The sequence below is a fragment of the Pelodiscus sinensis genome, chromosome 1 (genome assembly GCF_049634645.1).
Source record: "Pelodiscus sinensis isolate JC-2024 chromosome 1, ASM4963464v1, whole genome shotgun sequence".
In the NCBI taxonomy this organism is placed as follows: domain Eukaryota; kingdom Metazoa; phylum Chordata; order Testudines; family Trionychidae; genus Pelodiscus; species Pelodiscus sinensis.
This window is the reverse complement of record NC_134711.1, coordinates 132,276,502-132,296,693: the sequence shown is the minus strand read 5'-3', so window position 1 is coordinate 132,296,693 and position 20,192 is coordinate 132,276,502. Positions and strand designations below refer to the sequence as shown.

General features: G+C 43.5%; 1 protein-coding gene across 1 annotated transcript in view; it reads left to right on the top strand.

Annotated features, from left to right (window-relative positions):
- Positions 1 to 1,580: 1,580 nt before the first annotated feature.
- The window catches only part of KCNA5 (potassium voltage-gated channel subfamily A member 5), a 29,032-nt gene continuing 10,420 nt past the window's right edge, over positions 1,581 to 20,192 (top strand). Inside the window, exon 1 of the mRNA XM_075901710.1 lies at positions 1,581 to 5,082. Within this exon, the coding sequence (XP_075757825.1) occupies positions 1,834 to 3,645 (1,812 nt within the window). The 5' untranslated portion in view covers positions 1,581 to 1,833 and the 3' untranslated portion in view covers positions 3,646 to 5,082. The remainder of the gene's footprint in view (positions 5,083 to 20,192) is intronic.

Genomic DNA, 20,192 nt, shown 5'->3' with positions numbered 1-20,192 from the left:
GAACTGCTCTTACAAGTAAAGTTGCTTGTGTTTGCAGGATTGGATCCTAGGGTACAGCTGCATTGCTTTACACGTTACTGATATTGTGTAAGATCTGGAAGGCAAATTATAGAACAGGACCATATCAATGGGAAATAATCACTAATGACAACCATTTAATATAATTATATTTTTCTATTTCAGGAATAGTTAATATGTGTGGGCATATGTTGTGTACAGAGGTAACATTTTGCATTAAGTGCAAATGAATTAATCCCCATGAAACTAGGTAAATCATTATGCAGCCACATGAATATAACAAAAGGATGCAGTGATGAATAATGTTATTGCAGTGGTGCATAGGAGGGGAAGGAAAATGGTTTTCCACTTCAGAACTATTTTACTTCTGATTCTTTCAGAAATCTGCAGCAGTTAAAAATAGGTGCAACACAAGTTTTAAAATATTAAATGTAGTAGGATTCTAATACATATTTATTATATGCCCACGTAGAAAATGAGTAGATGTGCTGAAGATGGCAAACAAATAATATTTTAGCATGGATTTTACTCAGTGTAGCATAATTTAAGTGGCAACTTCAAACAGATTCAACCCGTTGTCCTAATACATTTGCATCTATTGAAATGTACGAAGTTTTGATGTGGCTTAAGAATGTGTGTCAAAGGAAAGCATGACCAGTGGTACCGATATACTGAAATCCTAAATAGAAATGTATTCGGGTGAAAATAATTTTTCTTTCCCCGAGAACTTTGAAACAAACAACAGCTCATGCATTCTGCAGGCTGAACAAACTCAGGATAGGCTGCAACGTCCCATTTTTTTGATCTGTCTGAATTTAGGGGGAAAAATCGAAAGAATCCCCAAAGTGTGTTGGTCTGATTATGATTGTCATCGTGTGTAAATGGGGTTTTGTGGCAGGGGAGACTGTATAAAATCCTTTTAAGGAATAATCCATGAATGAGGCCAGGCAGTGTAATCCTTTGTTTCAGCCTGAAGTGCTTGTGTGTGCAGGCACGTGTGTGTGCGAGGGAGCGTGAGTTGGAGTGGATGTGATGTCTACGCAGGCTTCATTGTGTAACTTCAATCGCTCCTGTATTCCGCGAAGGGCGAGAGCCAGTTTGCCGCGTCCTTCCTCGCAGCGCATTATTCCAGGGAGCTGGGTCCTGTCCAGTCAACCTGCTCAGCAGCCTGTGTCTCCTGTCACACTGCTGCGCGCGAGCGGCGCGGTCTGGCACTGGAAGGAGACCCGCTGTGGGGCGCTTAGGGGGGATTTTACCGAGGCAGGAGCGCGGGAAGGGTTCCCTGTTGTGTCATATTTGCACTTCTTCCCCCAGGTCTCCCTGCCTCCCCTTCCCCCCACTCCCGATCCGATTCAGTTCCCAGTGAAACCAGCGTGAATCCGGAGTAGCGACACTGATTTCCCCGGCTGTGCTCCAGCGTGCCTGGGATCCGAGGGGACAACCTCCCCGCCATCCGTCGCCGCCGTAGCTCCCCAGCCTCCCGTGCGTTCCCAGGGCTGGCGGCGGGAGCATCCCCTTCTCCCCGGGGCGCGAGGGGCCGGGCCGGGCGTGCGTGCCAGGCGGGGAGGGGGCCGCCTGGTAACGGGGAGGCGGCGGGTTGGGCGCCTCGGGGGGTTGCGGGGACGAAGGGATCCTCGTTGACGTCAAGCCTCCCGCTCGCTCGTTCATATCCGGGTCCCCGCGCGGCTCCCGGGGCTCTGCCGGGCTGCCAGTCGCGGCGCGCTAGCGCTCCGGGGGCGGGCGGCGCGCAGGCAGGCAGGGAGGGGAGCGCAGCATGCCCGCCGCCTGCCCTGCGCCGCCCTCCCGCCGCTGCCCATGGAGATCGCGCTGGTGACTCTGGAGAACGGGGGCGCCACGGCCATCGGGGGCGGCGAGGATGCTGAGGGCGGCGGCGGCCGGGCGCGGCGGCGGGGGGACCTGCTGCACGGCCCCAGCTCCGCCGCCGCCCCCGCTTGGCTGAGCGACGGCAGCGGCGGCGGGAGCGAGAGCGGCGGCAGCCCCAGCCGCAAGGTGCCCGTCGCCCAGGGAGCCTCGCCGCCGCCGCCGCCCGCCGCGCCCCGGGCCTGGCCCGGCGAGGAGGAGGCGCTGGTGCTGCCGGAGGAAGGCGGGCACCGGCTGGGCATGGCCATGGCCGCGGCGGCCGAGGAGGAGGACGAGAGCCAGCGCGCCCTGCTCCGCCAGCGGGTGCTGATCAACATCTCCGGGCTGCGCTTCGAGACGCAGCTGGGCACCCTCAGCCAGTTCCCGGACACGCTGCTGGGGGACCCGGCCAAGCGCATGCGGTACTTCGACCCGCTGCGCAACGAGTACTTCTTCGACCGCAACCGGCCCAGCTTCGACGGGATCCTCTACTTCTACCAGTCCGGCGGCAAGCTGCGCCGCCCGGTCAACGTCTCCATCGACGTCTTCGCCGACGAGATCCGCTTCTACCAGCTGGGCGAGGAGGCCATGGAGCGGTTCCGGGAGGACGAGGGCTTCCTCAAGGAGGAGGAGAAGCCGCTGCCCCGCAACGAGTTCCAGCGGCAAGTGTGGCTCATCTTCGAGTACCCCGAGAGCTCCAGCTCCGCCCGCGGCATCGCCATCGTCTCGGTGCTGGTGATCCTCATCTCCATCATCACTTTCTGCCTGGAGACCTTGCCCGAGTTCCGGGACGAGAGGGAGCTGCAGACCCCCCCGCCTCCGCCCCTGAACGGCACCGCCGGGGAGGCCCCCCAGTTCCAGCACCCCAGCAGCCTTTCCGACCCTTTCTTCATCGTCGAGACCACGTGCGTGATCTGGTTCACCTTCGAGCTGCTGGTGCGCTTCTTCGCCTGCCCCAGCAAGCCCGAGTTCTCCCGCAACATCATGAACATCATCGACATCGTGGCCATCATCCCCTACTTCATCACCCTAGGCACCGAGCTGGCTCACGAGCAGCAGCAGCCCGGGGCCCCCAGCTCCGCCAGCAGCAACAACGGGGGCCAGCAGCAAGCCATGTCCCTGGCCATCCTCAGGGTCATCCGCCTGGTCAGGGTCTTCAGGATCTTCAAGCTCTCCAGACACTCCAAGGGGCTGCAGATCCTGGGGCAGACGCTGAAAGCCAGCATGCGGGAGCTGGGCCTCCTCATCTTCTTCCTTTTCATCGGGGTGATCCTCTTCTCCAGCGCCGTGTACTTTGCCGAGGCGGATGACCCCGACTCCCATTTCTCCAGCATCCCCGACGCTTTCTGGTGGGCGGTGGTGACCATGACCACGGTGGGCTATGGGGATATGAGGCCGGTCACCGTAGGGGGCAAGATTGTGGGCTCCCTGTGCGCCATCGCTGGCGTGCTGACCATAGCTCTGCCCGTGCCTGTCATCGTGTCCAACTTCAACTACTTCTACCACCGAGAGACGGACAACGAGGAGCAGGCCATCCTCAAGGAGGAGCCGAGCAGCGCTCAGGGCAGCTCCGCTGCGGGGGAGCTGAAGAGAAGCCGCAGTAGAAACTCTCTGGACAAATCTGTTGTGCACTTGGAAAACAGCGAGGGGATCAACAATGGCACTGGCTCCTTAGAGAAAACCAATATCAAAGCTAAAAGCAACCTAGATCTCAGAAAATCCCTGTATGCGCTCTGTCTGGACACCAGCAGGGAAACAGACCTGTAAGGATGGAGTGCATATGGGTTCCGAGAGAAAGCAGGGTTTGTGGATGTTGGAAAATATATATATATATAATTTTTGTATCACTTAGACAGTATTTTAAGTCAGCCTATATTTTATAATTGAACAGACCTCCAGGAGGACATGTTTTTATGTTCTTTTCCCAACAGCACAAAGGGCCACCAATTTTTAAAACAGACTAAGAATAAGATGCACTCCACCATGCAGGAGCAGGAAAATTTGTAGAGTGCAAACTGGTGTTACTTGTAGACATTTGCTTTAGCAAACTGTGATTTTTAAATGGGTCATTTGTAACTAATTCACTTACTCAGAGTTTAGTATTAAAAGGTTGGAGGGGTTGTGAGTGGAGGATGAATGGATTTTTTTGTAATGTAGTTTCAAACTGAAATTATTCCAATATATTTTATATATGTGTATTTAGGAGCAAAAGGGGTATTTCTTTTCCTGTGAGACATGACTTCATTAAAACACTAGAAACATTAGCTAAGAAACACTTTCAGACTTCTCCACTTGTGATCCGTACAGATCTGGTTGTCTAGTATGTGAAGTGAAACTGGTGCTTTTAACCTAGAGCAGAAAACTTTAGTTTTGTTATTGAGAATATATTGGTTTTTGTGAGCCTTAAATTATTAAGTATTGTAGATATATTTCTTTATAAGTACTTTTTATTAACAATCTTACTGTTTCAAAATTTCTAATAACTCAGCCCTGTGCTTTTTATCCCAGAAAAAATGTGCAGTTTTTTGTTTGTTTTTCTATCAGTGATATAATTTGAAGATTTTTATAGGCTATTGTCTGCTGTTACTGGTTTTTATCCAAGTGCACAACAGATCATAAACAGTGGGAACTGGGGGAAACAAGTTGAAAGCTATTCATATGTGCAGTATCTGCAAAGTTTTTTTTTTTTTTTTTTTTTTTTTTTTTTGGGTTTACACTCCAACATTCTTTAGCATATGAATCAGTCACAAATGGGTATCCATGCCATTTGTCTGAATGGCTTGCTGTTTATAATGATCACATTTTTTAAAAAAGGGATGGCACTTAGAGTCTGACATGGCACAGAGTGCTACTTAAGTAACCATCACGTGGCTTATATCTTGGACTGAGGAGAAAAGAACCATCTTTCATCAACATGTTTTCTTTTTCTGTTATTTCAAAGCAAAACCCTCACAATGTTATGGATTTTACAATTTAAATATTCCTGAATGACAATGACAGATCATCTTCATTTTGATGACATGGCACTGTGGAGCGATCTTAGTGAACACAGAAATGAAGTTGATTCGTTACTTCAAATCAAAGCACTACCTTAACATTTATGTTGCAAAGAACTTACACATTTTTTGCAAACGTCTGTTTCACTGCTGAAGGATGTAAGATTAGCAGATCATGGAAAAGAAGTCTTGCTTGTCAACACTCAAGGTTTGGGGTTTTTTAAATCAAATTTTCAATGCACTTACTTTACTTAAGAGAAGACTACATTTTATGCAAGACAGTAAACTGTATGCACTGAGGTTAGTGCAAATTAACCATGCAAAAATTTCCTTTAATGATCCATAGCCCATGCACAATATCTAGCACCTATTCATCCTTCCTTTACTTTGATGACTGATGATAATGAAAACAAAGTGATATTTTCCCTCTTGTTTAAAAAAATATGACTAATGCCAGGTCAACTGGCAAGTAGAATTTTTTCAAGATGGCATAAAGAAATATCACATAAGGCTCAACCCCAAACCAGGGAGAATTTGCGGAAGGGAAGAGTGCCGGATTCTTCCCACTGGCATTAGATCTTTGTCTTTTGGGTTTGATGTGATGCTGCAGTGTAGTCTGTTTAGAAATCATTCACAACAAAACTTACAAATAAAGGGCCTGATCTTACCAGAGTCCTGATAAAGGCAAAGTTTTCTTTTGTTTCAATGAGGGTTCTGCTTACATGAAAAGTGTGGGATTAGGCCTATGGTGAGGTTCAGCAAAAATGTTTTAAAAGGAGAGGTGGCACAGTCTGCCTGCTGCAGTTTTTAAGGACTCTAGAATATAGGATCTTCTAGTATTTGCCTTTACAGGCAAATAGTCCCTTTGACTTTGGTTAGACCCTTTTTGAGACATCTGACTAAGGCTTGCAAGATCAGACTTTGACTTTGTAACCCTAAGGCTGATACCCTGGTCCTTTCTCCCTCATGTTCTCCATTATTTGTTCTCCCACTTGTCTCTTGTTCTCAGGTTAGATTGTAAGCTTTTTGGGGAAGGACCTGAATGCTTCTACAGTGCCTGTAGAAGAGGATTAGTGTCCTAATCCTCTTTTGGTTCTCTGGACACTAAGGCTGTGTCTACATTGGCACCCCTTTCCGGAAAAGTAGGAATAAGAAATCCTCCGGAAAAGGGCTTATTTTCCGGAGAATCACGTCTAGACTGGCGCTTTTCTCTGGGTTATCCCCAATCCGGAAAAAAGCGGCAGCCATGTAAATGCAAATGCCGCGGGGGATATTTAAATCCCCCGCAGAATTTGCAATTCCGAAGTCTACATTAGCATCCCTTTTCCAGAAAGGGGTGCCAATGTAGACACAGCCTAAGGGTGCATCTACACTGCACTCTTACCTTGAAATAAGCTACGTAATTTGTTCTACACAAATTGCATAGCTTTTTTTGAAGTAATTTTGAAGTAGATTATTTTGAAATTTGATAGAAATGTAGCCGTGTTAGTCTGATGTAGCTGAAGCAAAAAACAGGACTATGTAGCACTTTAAAGACTAACAAGATGGTTTATTAGATGATGAGCTTTCGTGGGCCAGACCCACTTCCTCAGATCAAATAGTGGAAGAAAATAGTCACAGCCATATATGCCAAAGGATACAATTAAAAAAATGAACACATATGAAAAGGACAAATCACATTTCAGAACAGAAGGGGGATGCGGGGGGGGGGGGGGAAAGGAAGGTGAATGCCTGTGAGTTAATGATATTAGAGGTGGGGAAGGGTAGATGTCTGTGAGTTAATAGTATTAGAGGTGATAATTGGGGAAGCTATCTTTGTAATGGGTAAGATAGCTGGGATCTTTGTTCAGTCCCCCGCGGAGAGTGTCGAATTTTAGCATGAATGCCAGTTCAGAGGATTCCCTTTCAAGTGCAGATTTGAATGTCTTCTGAAGTAGGATGCAGGTGAGTAGGTCATTGAGACAGTGTCCTTTCTGGTTGAAATGGCAAGCAACTGTTTTTTCTTTGTGATCCTGTCTAATATCTGTTTTGTGGGCATTGATTCTTTGGCGAAGTGTCTGAGACGTTTGTCCAATGTACATAGCAGACGGACACTTTCGGCGCATGATAGCATAGATTATATTTCTGGAGGCGCAGGAATACATAGAAAAAACAGTTTCTTGCCATTTCAACCAGAAAGGACGTTGTCTCATCGACTTGATTACCTGCATCCTGCTTCAAAGACCTTTTAAGACTACACTTGAAAGAGAATCCTCTCAACTGTCATTCATGCTTAAATTCGACACTTTACGCCTAGGTCTAAACAAAGACATTAATTATCTTACCCATTACAAAGATAGCTTCCCCAATTATCACCTCTAATATCATTAGCTCACAGACATTTACCTCCCCCCCATCCCTCTTCTGTTCTGAAATTTGATTTGTCCTTTTCATATGTGTTCATTCTTTTAATTGTATCCTTTGGTATATATGGTTGTGACAATTTTCTTCCACTATTTGATCTGAGGAAGTGGGTCTGGCCCACAAAAGCTCATCACCTAATAAACCATCTTGTTAGTCTTTAAAGTGCTACATAGTCCTGTATTTTGTTTCAGCTACACCAGACTAACACGGCTACATTTCTATCACTATTTCACATGCTGAGGTTTTCCACGGTAAAAGGGAAAAGTTGTCAAACATTATTCTTCAGCTATGATTGAAAATATTTGTTTGGCTTGTCTTTTTTAAATGGTCAAGCCTGCATTTTGAACTCAGGGTTGAAAGCTTTTCAGGGAGAAGAGATTGCTGAAGGCTGATGAGGCAGAAAGAGGTAGAGCTTACAAGGTGCCGAGAATTGGAATTTAAGAAGTGCTTAGGCCCTGGTTCACCAAAACATTTAAGTATGTGCTTAAGTAACTTAAGCATTGTATTCAGTACTTACTCAGCTGCTTAAAGCTAAGCATGTGCCCAAATGGGGACTGACAGCCCTTAGTTCCCATTGACTTGAAGATGAAGAATTGAGAATTTTAATCATTTTCAGAAGGTGCTTCACACCTTGAAGACTGGACCTGAAGCCATGTGTTGTGCACCAGGATTATACCTCAAGTTTCTACTTTCCCTATTATTTTCCACTATTCTTATTATAAATGAGAACTTGTGACCCTTGCTCCTGAGTGTGATCCTTCCTCACTCAGACCCTATCATTAAAGTCAGCAATGCTAACCACACTAATGGGGACTAATTAGGGTTTCAAAGTTAGGCTGCGACTGAGAATATCTATAAATCATTTCCAGTAGCGAGAGCCTGCTTCTGCTTCCATTGACTTTACTGGCAAAATTCTCATTGACTTCACTGGGAGCAGGCTCTGGCATTGACCCACTCCTACATGCAGTGCTGAAGACGTATGAGAAGGAACAAACTGCTATTATTCTACCCAAAAATCCAAAATTACAAAGGTCATGCATTTAAATGACAAATGGAGAAAGTTCATACTGCTTTCACCCGTTTACCAATCATTTCAGGAAGAAAATCTGTACCAGATCCTTACTGGTTTTATGTTAGCTGACCTGGAAAGTAAAACACAAACTAAAACCTCTTTAGACCAATCCAACCCGCAAAATGTAAAAGCTTCATTCAAAAGGAATTCAATCAAAGTTGGAAAATAATAGTGGTTGTTGGTCAGGACTTATGGATAATGTAATGCCTTATGGGAGGACCCAGTATCAATGTTCTGCTCTAGTCACTAGAATTGTTATTAATGACTTGCTGTTTGGAACAGGATGATATTGAAAAACATTTGACTTCCATTTTTAAGGTGCTGGTTTGAATCATCCTTTGGGTAACCAGTGCTCAGTCTGGTCACTAACGGACATTTAGGAACACCTAAAACCTGTCCCCCTGCAAATGATAATACAGTACCAGTTCTAGAACCCCATTTAGTCCCTGGCTGTGTCTAGACTGGTAAGTTTTTCCACAAAAGCAGCTGCTTTTGCGGAAAAACTTGCCAGCTCTCTACACTGGCTGCTTGAATTTCCACAAGAACACTGACTTCCTACTGTCTCAAATCAGTGCTTATTGCGGAAATACTATGCTGCTCCCGTTCAGGCAAAAGTCCTTTTGTGCAAAGCTTTTACGCAAAAGGACCAGTGTAGACAGCTCAGATTTGTTTTGCACAAAAAAGCCCCAATTGCAAAAATGGCGATCGGGACTTTTTTGCGGAAAAGTGCATCTAGATTGGCACGGACGCTTTTCCGCAAAAGTGCTTTTGCGGAAAAGCATCCGTGCCAATCTAGACGCTCTTTTCCGCAAATGCTTTTAACAGAAAACTTTTCAATTAAAAGCATTTGCGGAAAATCATGCCAGTCTAGACGTAGCCCCAGAGTACTTTGCCCACAGCAAAAGGGGCAATAACACTTCCTGAGAATGGCCAGGGAGAAAGGAAGCAGTGTTTGCAAGACAGCTGCTCTTCTGCACTGGGCCACTAGTGCTGCATCAGTGCTACTGGACAGTGCCCAATATGATATATAACCTAGGGATCCCTAGACCAACCCCCACAGAGATGGAGCAGCTCAGTCTTCCCGTTCCCTTCTGCTGTCCTGCCCTTGCACACAGCAGCCTCAGGCATTGTGGCTGGGGGAAGTGCAGCCATTGGCTCTGAGTCAGCATTTATGCTCGGTGACCTCGCCATCATTGGATGGATCTACCCGAGCACGCCAAACACATAGGGACAGTTAACGCTGCTTCCAACAGCATTAACAAAACCTCCTTTTGTATGATTTTTGGGCTATGAGTAAGGGATATATTACGTGACTTCGCCTCCCCACCCCATTCTCTCAGGGTACATCTACACAGCAGGGCAAAACTCAAATTAAGCTATGCAACTTCAGCTACAGCAATCATGTAGCTTAAGTCAAAATACTCAATTCGACTTTGGGCGCTGTCTACACAGCAGGAAATCGAAGGAAGAACAGTCTTCCTTCAACTTCCCTTACTCCTCGTGAAATGAGGGTTACAGGAGTCAGAGTAAGAAGCCCTTCTGCTTGACATTATGTTGAAATAAAGGCTTGCATGTAGATGTGCACTATGTTATTTTGGACTAATGTGTAGACATAGCCTCAGGCTGTTCCCTATCATGATTCATGAGCTCTAGAGTATGGATCTTTAAGGTGCTATTCAGGACATTGGTTTCGCAACTCACCCAAAAGATGGATTTTGAATATCGTTTGGCACGTTTGGTAATTTGTGCTTTAGAAAGACCTCAGGCTGTAATAATAGGGTTGATTCAGGTCAGAGTTGAGGTGCTTTGGTGGAAAATGTGATAGAAAGCGTTACTAGCATCTGCTTGCCCCATCTGCTTTAGATTTTTTTTCTACCCCTTATTTTCATGAGGACCAACCTGCCCACCTCACTTAATACAGCTACATTTTTTTAAAATTGAAAAAAGAAATATACTCTATTATAGATTGCAAACCATCAAAATCACTGGGCAAAATCATTCTGTTAAGTATTGTGTGACTCACATAGATAGATAGATTAGATTAGATATAGTACACAAACTGTAGTGATAAAAATAAAATTACAGGACATTTTGGACACAAACCAATAAAAAAGTCTCTAGTCTCTTCAAAAAATCATGGCCAGTCCATAGATCTTCAGAGAACTTGACAAGGAACAAACATCAAATTAAAATACCTTTGAAAATACAGTAATACTCTCACAATAAAAATAAGCATCCCCACCATGTATTTTAAATGTAACACTACTGCCCTATTATGTCCTGTGAGTTTTAAAAAATTAAACTGAAGTAAATTAGCACAATTTGAAGTGCCTATTTCACTCCAGCGTGTTGATCTCTGGAATGATTTCCTCATTTTTTTTTGCTTATGAAAATTATGGCTTTTTTATAGCTCTAAAAATTCAGGTCTGTCTCAGACTGCAACTATGAGAGGTTTAAAAATAAATAAGGAAGAGACTCATATCTCAGAATAGTTGCTTCAGCCTGGCAAACAGTGGCCTTTGAATTTTCTTTAAAGAAACACAGTGTAAACCAGGTACATGATGATTCTTTTCCACCCTGGAATTTAAATATGAAATCTGTGTTGGTTGCCTTATTCTGCATCCATGAAGATTTTGAGTTCAGCCCCTCCACTCTAACCCAATGCACCTACCCATCCTGCAGAGCCAGTCACCCCCAGCCCTGCTGCTCTAACCCAATGCACCCACACATCCCCCAGAGCTAGGCACCCCCATTCTCTCCTGCTTTGACCCAATCCCCCTCTCTCATAACCAGGCACTCCCAGCTCCCCCACTCTAACCCATTCTCCCTCTTCTCCCCCAGAGCTAGGCACCCCCAGCTCCTCTGCTCTAACCCAATCCCACTCCCCCGTAACCAGACACTCCCAGCCCCCGCCCCCCCGTTCTAACCCAATACCTGGGTCTCACTGGAGCCACTGCCGCTGCAGCCATGTGCTTCTTGCTCCAGGTGCTGGCGTACGTGCGCAGAGCGGCTGTGAGTAGTCCAGACGCGTGGCTCTGAACTAGCAAGAGCCACATTTCTTTGAGCAAAAAGCTGCATGTGGCTCAAGAGCCATGTGTTGGCCACCCTTGCTCTAGCAAGTGTTTGCAGTATCAGTCCATTGGTCAGAGGATTTAGCCATATCTTGTATTGCAAAATCCCTTACAAATCTCTGACAATCAATCATAAGTAGAGGTAATTAGAATTCTCCTAGAAATAGAATAAACAATGGGGCTGCACTGATTTTACACCAGCAGAGCTTCTGATTTCCAATAATTCCAGACTTTCAGCAGATCTGTGCAGACAGAAACAGGAATGCATAACTTTATGAAATTCCCTACTGTCATAAATGCATAGGACTTGATCTTCATTCACATCTGCTTTGCAAGTCACTTACTGCAGTGGAGTTACTGCCAAATTACAACAGTATCTGGTGGTTCAAAAAGTTTGCCCAGCGGCACTCCAGAACACTCCAGTTGATAGCTAGTCCATCTTTGGGTTTATTTAAGCATTTGTTGTTCAACATAATTGCGCAAACTTTGCTTTATACTACCAAAATCCAAAGAAGCACAACTGAAATCCACTGATCTCACTAACACTGTTTTTACATAAATATGATACTGTTAGTTTATGAAGTTATGCTGGATTTACAGCAATGTAAATGAGATCAAAATCAGGTCCCATGACTTCACTGGGATGCTGTTGCTCTGCATTTTTGGCAGTGCAAGGGTAGAATAACTTTTGAAATTCCCTTATCTGGCAGTGGATTAATTATCTTCGTAACAGGCAAACGCTGCATTATCTGAAGAAGATTTCTGTTTTAGTTTAAAGACTGCTGTGTGTGGCGGGCGGTGGGGGTGGGTCTCAATATAGATAATCCAATGAATAAATGCAATGGATTAACCTAAAGGAAGTTTACCAAAAATGTCAAATTATCACAATATAAATCTTGGAACTCCTCTGGGGTATCATCTGCAGGCTTTGGTTTAGTATCACCATGAAATTAGGTACCCAAAGAAGGTAAAAAAGGTTGTAATATTTGATGGCATGGAGGGTGAAGTGAAAGACAAAATCACATTTCTGTGTTTTGGCTGCAACAGGGCATGAAGAATGTCATTTGCTGCCCTGCAGAAAGCAGGGCCAAATTTTGTGCTGTTTTATATCCTATGCTCAGGTGTCTTGATGTACATTTGGCTCCACTGACATTTGCATCACATGCTTCTGTCCCTTCCTACATTTTGAGCAACTCAAACTTTAGTTTTCCCATTAGTGGCAGATGCTTATCTCAAGAAGTTGGATGTTGACTGCCCTGACTGTGCCTCCCCTCCTCTCCCTTACCTCCTGAGGGCACCTTCCTTAAGGCACGTCTGCACTGCAGGGCTAAAGTCGAATTAAGCTATGTGGCTTCAGCTATGTCAATTGCTTGGCTTAAGTCGAAATAGCTTAACTCAGCTTTAAGTGCTGTCTACCCAGCAGGAAGTCGAAGGAAAAACACTCTTCTTTCGACTTCCCTTACTCCTCATCATATATATAGTAGCCCAATGTCTGTGACTCTGTAACGCTGAAATGCTGGCTGTTCCCTCTGGGCGGCGCTGTTGCCTGAGTCACGTCATTCACCTCCCACCGTGGCGCTCGGCTGACAACTGCGCCGCTAAGCCCGGCCACTGCGGGGGAGCAAGCGGCTCAAGTGGCCATTTGGGCTCCGCAGACCCCCGAATAAGAGGCAGAAGGGAGAGGAGAAGAGAAAGAGAGAGAGAGAGACGGACATGGAGGAGTAAGACCCAAAAATCCCATCTTATGATGGGCTATTGGCTAGTGAAATAAGAATTATCATGAGTCACAGTAAGAAGCCCATTATTTTGAAATAACAGGTTTGCTGTGTAGACGTGCACTTTATTTCAAAATACCATGAGTTATTTTAAAATAAGCATGCAATATAGACATAGCCCCAGAGAACTAATGTGTACCAATCCGAAGGCCCTCTTCTTTACCACAAAACTTTACCTCACATCTCCCTCAATCCACACCCACCTGTAATCCAGCAGTGGGAGGGAAAGAGGAAAGGGCAGGGAGGCCCATTACAATACGATATATTCCATACAGATAACACATATACAATATAATCTTGATGCTCCAGCCTTCAACAACCAGTACAATGGCAAATCCCCATTACCAGGTTTGCAGTTTGCTTGCACTCAGCTATAACAACGTTGATGGGGGCATTACAAATATGGTGGCTAGGCAGACAATAGTGCAGAAAACTGAGATTCTGCATCAGTGCTGGAAGCAGGCCCAGCAGTGGTGACGTTCCAGGCTGTATGACCAGTAAAATTTAATTACCTACACTAGTGGCTCATCATTTGGTAATCCTCAGACCCCACAAATCCGCACCAAGGTTCTCTTTGCCCTCTGCAGAGTTAGAAGGGATTAGTGAGATTCTGCTCTACTTAACTCTCTTGAGCAAGCTCAAGGCACCTTTATGTCTCTCCCTCCTCCCTCTACTCCCAAGTGAATCTGCATATCCCTTCCCATAGCTAGAAATGCATGTGATTTTTGTGGACAGCTGAAAAGAGATTTGCATTATTGAAACAGCGTAGCCTTGTAATTTCTCGCTCTTGTTAAATGTTTTGGAAATCTGAGGGGGAGTAATTGCAGCAAATTTGTAATGGGAATGAATTTATGGTGGTTTTTTCTTTAGAAAACACTAATTTTTCAAGGCATAGAAGGGTTATTTAAAGATGAGGAAAGTTAATTTGAAAATTGTTTATTATTAAACAGTGAAATTGTGGAATTTTCAGACTGCTTGCCAAATGATTAATTCAATAATAAATGATTATTTAGAAAAACATGATCAGTCTGAAAAGAGATTAATAATAATTATGACAATAATAATAATTAATAATCACCCAGTTTTTGCATAGCACTTTTCATCTATATATCTCAAAAAGACTTTTGCAAAGGAGGCCAATATCACAATCACCTTTTTACAGATGGGGAAATGGAGACACAGAGCGGCAGCACAATTTCGGCTAAGGGAGGATGGTCTGGAGAAATGAGCTTATGGTTGGAAACTAGCAGGCCCTGAATTCCAACTCTGCCACTGCTTCATTTTGTGGCCATGGGCAAGACCCTTTGAATTTCTTGCTCAGTTTCCCCATATTTAGTTATATTGACCAATGTATCTCTCTGGAGTGTTGTGAGGTGGCACTGGTTCACCAATCTTTACTGGCAATGGGTAAAGTGCCATGTAAGTGCTATTGTTGAATTCACAAATGTTACATATTATTAGTAGCTGTGGTTGTTTGTTTTTTTTCAGATTATTCTGTTGCTTTTTACATATAGTTAATGTAGAATGAACTTGACTGGTTATTTACATGGTCTGATTTTGGTTTTACTTAAATGTTGGCCACTGAACCCTTTGCCATTGAATTAAAACTTTATAAAGCAGCTACTATATGGAGGGGAACGGACAGGAAAAAAGGTATAGGAGATGTGCAGGGGAAATGTAATAATAGCAAAGGTATAGTAGGATCAAAAGTGGTTGGCTCAGAAGTGAGCAGAGAAATCCTACAGAAAGGCCTAGAAGCCTGACGGATTTCAATAGGGTGCTCAAACTAACTAATGGCTCACGTCAATACTGCAGGGAAGCCTCAAAATTAGTCCGAGGCCGGCCTCAAAATTAGTCCGAGCCTCAAAATTAGTCTAATGTAGACTTGCTATTTCGATTTAGAGCCCCAGATGGAATAACTTAGAATGGCTCTGGGGAGGGGCTATTTCAAAAAAACAAAAGTGGAGCATCTACACACACTTTATTTCGAAATAGGTATTTTGGAATAGGAGTTATTCTTTTTAGAATGTGGTTTACAGAAACTGGAACAAGCCGTCTGTTATTTCGAAATTATTTCGAAATAATGGAATTGCTGTGTAGACTCTTGCATAGTTATTTTGGAATAACAACTATTATTCCGAAATAACTTTGCTGTGTAGACACACCCTTAGATGGCTAATAGGAAGAGTGGATGTGTTAGTGTGGGGAGGAGGGTGTGTAGTGACCAAAGCCTGTGTATTCCACATGCTTGACATGCAAAATGTCTAGAGAGCAGATATTTCATGTTTCCATATTTATTTCATGCCCTGAGCAAAAGTTACAAGAGGATTAGTTCCAAAGCAATTATATCCAGTGGGGTCCCAAATTAGTCAACGTAATCATCTAGGGGTATGTCTACACTACCACCCTAGTTCAAACTAGGGTGGTTAATGTAGGCAACCGGAGTTGCAAATGAAGCCCGGGATTTGAATTTCCCAGGCTTCATTTGCATATTGCCAGGTGCTGCCATTTTTCCACGAGGAGTAATGGTAGTTCGGAATAGGAAGCCTAATCCGAACTACCTAGTTCGTGCCGCGTGTAGCTGCGGGCACGGAGTCTGAACTAGCGGACGTTTAAAAATGGTGGCGCCCGGCAATATGCAAATGAAGCCCAGGAAATTCAAATCCCGGGCTTCATTTGCAACTCCGGTTGCCTACATTAACCACCCTAGTTCGAACTAGGGTGGTAGTGTAGACATACTAGGAGAGATGATTGGTGCACAGTATACATGCCATGGCATTGCACTTCTCCCCTTTTTGGTGAGGACTCCTCCAGCCAGAGGCACACTTGCTTAGCTGTCTATTTTTAATTCCAGGACTGGGTCTTGATGCCTCATACACGGTTTTTCCCTATATTCAGTAATACACATCCACGTGGAGAAATCAGGCCTTAATAAAGGGCTCACATAAAATCCGTTGTTCGTAAATTAAAACCTCAGAGTTCTTGTTGCAGGTTTTCAAACTGCATTGCCACGACTGTGTCATCGTAAGGTCCAAAAATATGATTTCTCGGTATTATTGGAAAAGAGCTGATAGACATGAGCCAGTATAACATACTTTAAATTTGTTTTCCTTTTTAAAAGCAGTTTGTGATTTTTTTCAATCTAATGTACATCTGATGTTAGACTTCCTGCATGAGAATAGTTACAGTGAGGTTGACATTTTTAGAAATATGTGCAAATGGAAAATATCCTGTGAGAGCTGCCAATAACATTCTGTGAAGTTTTAGTCTCCCATGAATAGAAAACATGATATAGGTACATTTTCTGAAAAGGAATCCCGCTAATGAAGTTGTTTCACTCACGTGTATGTAGTTCTTGCCTTCTTTATTTAGGGAAAGAGTGAAATGAATTCTGGAATATCTGGTATATTAATAAGGATACATTCAATTCCTTTTTCTTCCCAAAGGATAAGCAACCAACCTTGCATTTACTTCCCAGAAGGAGAAAAAAATACGTGTGCTGTAAAGGACTATAGTGAAAATAGAATTTTTTAAGGTTTAACCCTGATGTCAGTGAAAAAAATGGTTAATACTGTTCTTGTATCTAATTCACCATTGCATTACTCCAGTTTTATGCTGGTGTAATTGGAGAACACCAGCATAAAACAGGCCTAGCACAGAAGAAATCAGGTCCATGGCCTTTTATTATTCAAGGGAAAACTAGAATTATACGAATGAATGTGGCTAATTAATAGTATTGGGCATGTTAACAAATTTTATAGGCTTCCCAGTGTGCTCTTTTAATTACCCTATTAAATCAACTATGGAGTTACCATACAGCAGCATTTTACACTGAGCAGGCAAAATTCTGCTGTCAATGACAGACATGACACCCAATCAGAATTAATGGGGTTGCACATGGAGTAAGTCAGCACAGAACTCAGTTCAAGGGATTTGTACTGGGGCATCCTGAGACCGGATTTTGGCCCACCATTAGCATATGCTAATGACTTGTGATCTCACTCCTATAGGTAGCATTGCAGAGTAACAGTGAAAAACATCATGTTGGCGTTCCAGAAAACAATCATAGGGAATCAAATAGAGCTCCTGCTGATTTTTCTTTCCCATTTCTCTTTTGCAATGCAACAAACACTGATTAGAGGAAGGTTACAAAGTACCAATGGGAAATAGGGTATAATACTGGAAAATAATAATGCTGCATTAAGATAGTTCCTTCCCTCCAGTGATTCCAGAGCCTTTTACAAACATTCAGGTCATATCCACAATACAGATAAGATCGAAGCAGCCGCAGTCAATCTTCTAGGGATTGAGTTAATGGGTCTAATGAAGACATGTTAATTTGAACTGAGAGGGCATTCCTGTTGGTGCCAGTGGTCCTGCTTTCACAAGGAGCAAGAGAAGTCAAAGGGAAAGTGTTCTCCCTTTGACTCCCTGCAGCGCGGATGGTGCCAAAATTCGAATTAAGATACTTCGACTTCAGCTACGCAATGAATGTAGCTGCCATTGTGTTCTTTTATTTGAATTTATCCCCTAGTGTACGTATCTTATCTCGAAACTATTTCAAAATAGCTTATTTTGAAATTTGGTTCATCTACACAGTGCCAAATTTTGAAATAACACTCTATTTCGAGCCATCCCTTGTACGACAACGTTTACCAGGATGCCGAAATAGCATGCCCGTTATATATTTTGAAATAGTGAGCAGCTTGTGAAGACGTGGGGTAGCTATTTTGGGATACCTTTGATATCCCAAAATAGCCATGCAGTGTAGACATACTCTGGGTGTAGGTGGAAGATAGGTCCCCAGGCACCTGGAGTGAGGCAGCATTGCATATAGCCAGAGGCAGAAACGTAGATACGTTGGGAACTTTCATTGCAAAAACTTAGCCACAGAGTGAGTTTAGATGCCTTCAGGGTTTGGTGTGAGTTTTGAGAATCTCATTGGAGTGTAAAAAGGCTTTACATACCTAACTTTGAGGTCTAGGTACCTATGTACCTTTGTTATGTGGGCTTAACTGAATAAGAGATTCTCAGAGTGGTAGCAGTGTTAGTCTGTAACTTTAAAAACAATGAGTAGTCTGATTGTTTCATATCTGGATCTTGATTACATAAATAGGGGGAAAATATCTGCCCATGGTCTTTCTTTGTACCTTCATGCTCTGCTTAATCCTCTGGTTATATATCTTGAAAATTTTGATACATGTTTTTTTTGTTTCTGGAAAAAATACCATTGTTTCCTTGAGTAACTACAGTGAAAACAATGCATTCACACATGCCTCATTTATACAGTCAATTTACATACTATATACCAGAATGCATTTGGACGCAGCCACGGTGTTTCATGTGTGTACTGGGAACCACTTGCAGCCCTCAGGGTTATAAATTATTACTCTCAAAGGTGACTGCCTTAAAAAGAAAAAATGATAATTGAAAAGGCATTCTTTGAGCCACACCCTCTGATATTAAATAGAAATGTTGGCATCAGACTTACCACTAGGGGGAGGGGATGGAGTCTTCCATGCTGAACAATGGGGCACTCCAGGGAGAGGGCTGGGGGCTGACTGGCTCTGCTTAAGCGTAAGGGAGCACATGACAAAGGATGGCTTCCCTTTCTTCTCCCGCCTTCCTCAAAAACAGCCACCTAGGGCAACTCAGGAGAAAGGAGAACTAAACAGAAGAGGAGAATCAATAACTAGTTACAACTCTTTGAATCCTAGAGCAGGTTAGAGCAACCCAGGCATTGCTCTAACTTGTTTCTGGGAGCCAGATATGCTTTCTCTGTGTCCACACTCCCACTTTGGGGATATATTCAAATTATGTTCCAGAACAGGGCAAAGTATCAGCCCTGCAGTATTAATCATTGCCCTTTGACCTTTTGGAAACAATAATTTTGCCCTCTGTCTGGTATAATACTCACAGAACAGTCAGACCTGAATGATCCAGGTCAGTTTACATAATAAGCTTGCACACAGAGCCTTCACAATTTACTCAGAGCTACCTACCAATTATTGGTAGATGCTTAGGACTGGCTAATAAATAGCTTTTAAAAATAATGCAGTAAGCACACAGGCTAAAAGCCAGAGATGTGTATGTCAATGTTCTGCCAAATGGGCCTTATTCCCAGAGTTGATATGCAATGAAATAATTGGAGCTGGAAATGTATTTTGGTCATTGCCATAATCCAAAGAATCCACCTTTGAATTTCGATGTCAGACCTTATGCACTATGGTGGTGAGTGCTATCAGAAATATTCTTAAAAAATACATAGATTAGATTAGATAGATGTGCAGTATGGACTCAGTGTGTTGCATTACTATTATCCATTTAGAGTTTCCTATCTGTATGCTACAACAACTTCCATCATAGAGATGAAATCTCGGCATTGGGTGTAACATTTTCAAAAGCCTTAAGAGCCTAAGGTTCTAAGTGTAGATGGGAACACTTAGGAGAGTTAATCTGAATTAACCAAAAATGTGAATTTTAACTAAATATGTTAAACTGGATTAAAATCCTACGTTGATATTCTCATTTGAAATAAAAGTGGATTTAATTCAGTTTAGTTTAATGTGCTTTGGAATTGAATTAAATTAAACCTAATTAAGGCTACTTTTTCGAACTGTGTGTGTTCACACAGGGCTTAATACGGTTTTACTAATCTAGTATAATTATACTGGAATTGAAACACAGGGGCTATGTCTACACTGGCCCCTTTTCCGAAAGGGGCATGCTAATTTTACAGGTCGTAATAGGGAAATCCGTGGGGGATTTAAATATCCCCCGCGGCATTTAAATAAAAATATCCGCCGCTTTTTTCCGGCTTTTAGAAAAGCCGGAAAAGAGCGTCTACACTGGCCCCGATCCTCCGGAAAAAAGCCCTTTTCCGGAGGATCTCTTATTCCTTTGAAGTAGGAATAAAAGATCCTCCGGAAAAGGGCTTTTTTCCGGAGGATCGGGGCCAGTGTAGACGCTCTTTTCCGGCTTTTCTAAAAGCCGGAAA